Source organism: Echinops telfairi, unplaced genomic scaffold (genome assembly GCF_000313985.2).
Source record: "Echinops telfairi isolate 266 unplaced genomic scaffold, ASM31398v2 ScPeMD7_18;HRSCAF=68, whole genome shotgun sequence".
Classification (NCBI taxonomy): Eukaryota; Metazoa; Chordata; class Mammalia; order Afrosoricida; family Tenrecidae; genus Echinops; species Echinops telfairi.
Genome location: NW_022103915.1, coordinates 35,599,255 through 35,601,913, shown reverse-complemented (window position 1 = coordinate 35,601,913; position 2,659 = coordinate 35,599,255). Strand labels below are relative to the sequence as shown.

Here is a 2,659-nt window from a genome sequence, read left to right as displayed (position 1 = left end):
ATCCCCACTCCAAACCAGGCTCACCGCCATCAATCGATGCTGACTCTTCGGGATGCCTGTGGGTTTCTGAGACTGTATCTGCTTAGCTGGAGCAGAGGGCCCAGCTTTCTCCCACAGAGCTGCTGGCGGCTTTGAACTTCCCATCATGCGGATTGCAGTCCAACTCGTAACCACTGTGCCACCAGGGCTGTAATTTAGTTAAGACTAGAAGTGATCATAACATAATGTCTACTCTTCTTTTTCCTCCCTCCCTCCTCCTCCTCTTCCTCCTCCCTCCTCCCTCGTCCTCCTCCCTCCTCCTCCTGCTCCTCTTCCTCCCTCCTTCTCCTCCTCTTCCCTCCTGCTCCTCCCTTCTCCTTCCTCTGCCTCCTCCCTCCTCCTCCCCCTCCCTTCTACCTCCTCTGCCTCCTCCCTGCTTCTCCTCCTTTCCCTCCTCTTCCTCCTCCTCCTCCTGCTCCTCCTCCTCTTCCCTCCTCCTCCTCCTCCTCCCTCTTCCTCACTCCTTCTCCTCGGAGACGTCTCCTCTGCTGCTTCCTCTGACTCTTCACCAAGGTCCCACAACCCATTTTGCTAGCACTCTTTTTGACAACTAGGTGAGGAGGAGAGCAATTTGCTTGCTAGTCTCCGGCCTTTCCCCCCCCCCCACTCCCCTAACCTGAGGGCTTGGCTTCTAGAAGGAAGGAGCCAGATGATGTTCTTTTGCAGCCTGAGGCACTGGCCGGGCCTTTGAAAAGGGTTCTTGTAGGCTGTGACTCGTGTAGTCCTGACTCGTGACAACCTCATCAAATGTCCCGGGAGAACTGTGCTTCTGAGGGCTCTCAGTGGCTGGTTTTTCAGAAGTAGTCCTTCAGGTGCCCCTGGGTGGAATTGAACTTCCCACCTTAGGTTAGCAGCTGAGCACGTGAACCTGCCGCACCACCCAGGGCCTCTAGGCCTCTTGTAGGTACTCTATAAGGAACGACTGAGTTGATGCACAGGAAATGAGGCTATATGGCAGCAGGAGGGATTTAGAGGAGATTTAAAGTTGGATGTTTAGACAGGGCTACTCTTTCTTGTAATACATTTTGCAAAATAAGAGAAAAGTCCCTTGAAAGCTTGTAGGCTGTATGGTGAACTGGAGGTAGTAGAGGCCTATGTGGAGAGAGCTGGGGAAGGAAGGACAGAAATGACCACATCTTCATATCTGCTTTAGAGACGCCGGCATTTGTCTGGTCTGGAAATATCAAACCTAGAAGTGGCTGTGCCATCCTGTTCCCTTAAATCCTGAACTCTTCCTCAGCCACCCATCAGCTTTACCATCTGCTGTCTGGTGCGGGCAGGCTCAGAAACGCCCCCATCCCTGGTTTCCCTGGAGATGAGTGAGGTCACAGGACCCGTTTGGGCAGGAGGTGGGGTGCTGGTTTCCTATTAAACAGAGGGACAGTGATAGTGAACATGCGCTGGAGCGGAGTGCAGGAAGGGGAAGCCAGAGCACCAGCTAAAATGCAGGTGAGGCCCGTCCTCTGCTTTGCTGCAAAGCCGCCTCAGCCTGGCTCCTGGCTCCCTGGGGGCGGGGGTTCGCAGGGAGAAAAGAGAGGCGGAAGTGAGAGACAAAAGCAACCACAAAGGAGCCAGGAGGGAAGGGGGCAATAGGAGCCAGAGGGACCGTTAGTTGTTCCCTTGGGCTTCAGAAGCATCATTGTTCATACAGGTGCAGCCCTCTCCTCCCCAGGCTCAATGGCCGGATTAGGCACATTCAGTCTTTGTTCTGACACCGCAGAGCCGTCCCTGTGCCTCTGTTCATGAAAAGAAGGCTTTGTGGGCCTGGGGACAGACACTTGGGCTTTGGGAGTCCCTGTACTGGACGATGGGGAGACGCTGGCCAGACAGGAGGACCTCTCCTAGTGGCCACTGGGAGTGACTCACAGGAGCTGGATTGGGGTGGGAGTGGGGGGTTGTGGCACAAAGGCTGCTCTGTAGGGGCTGAGAAAATTTGGGGGATGGTTCCCCTCGCACCCTCAAAAGGAGTTCTGAGCAATTGTGAGATAGCGTGCACAAGACTAGGCCAGCCCAGGGCAGCAGTTTCCAAGCTTCCTCGAAAGCATTAGATAAAACCATACTCTCCGAGGCTCGGTTCCTGGGCAAGCTTTAATGACTCCTGTGCAGATAGGGTATGGGGCACAGATACGATGATGTGCAGAGCGAAAGTGTCTTCCCAGTGAGACACCTCTGGGTTTCCCCCTGGGACAGCGCAGTCAAAAGGGGTCACGTGTTGCTGGAAAAGCAATCTTTGCGAGAAAGTCAGAGTGTAAACATTTGTCCTTCGTCTTGAAGCCGTGACCCTTATTGGGGAACACAGGGTCTGAAATACTAAGTACATGTTTAGGGCGTGGGATTTACTTATTGTGAGGTATCAGATGGCCATTGTGGGGTGGCCTAGGTGCTTACCATGACTCCTGTCTCTATAAAACAAATAGAACACAGGGTTGTTACTAAGAGTGGTACTATTTTCAATGTAACTTTTTCAAATTGGAAACATTGTTCAATTCTTTCCATCCCGCCCCTCCCTCCCCTACCATGGTTCTTGATGGCCCTACTGTGAGTTGAAGATCACTTTGAAGATGAAATTTGAAATAAATGAACCCCTGCAAAATTAAAATACAAAGAAAATATGATTGAC

The 2,659-nt window shown here is 52.5% G+C and overlaps 1 protein-coding gene across 4 annotated transcripts in view; it reads left to right on the top strand.

Moving 5' to 3' along the window:
* SMOC1 (SPARC related modular calcium binding 1) overlaps positions 1 to 2,659 on the top strand; it is a 176,323-nt gene that overhangs the window by 51,311 nt on the left and 122,353 nt on the right. The window contains exon 1 of one of the 4 annotated variants that reach the window (XM_045288160.1): positions 1,450 to 1,488. The exons of the other annotated variants lie outside the window; for them this stretch is intronic. Within the exon in view, the coding sequence (XP_045144095.1) occupies positions 1,483 to 1,488 (6 nt within the window). The 5' untranslated portion in view covers positions 1,450 to 1,482. Of the gene's footprint in view, positions 1 to 1,449; positions 1,489 to 2,659 lie in introns of those variants that run through there. 4 annotated transcript variants of the gene reach the window in all.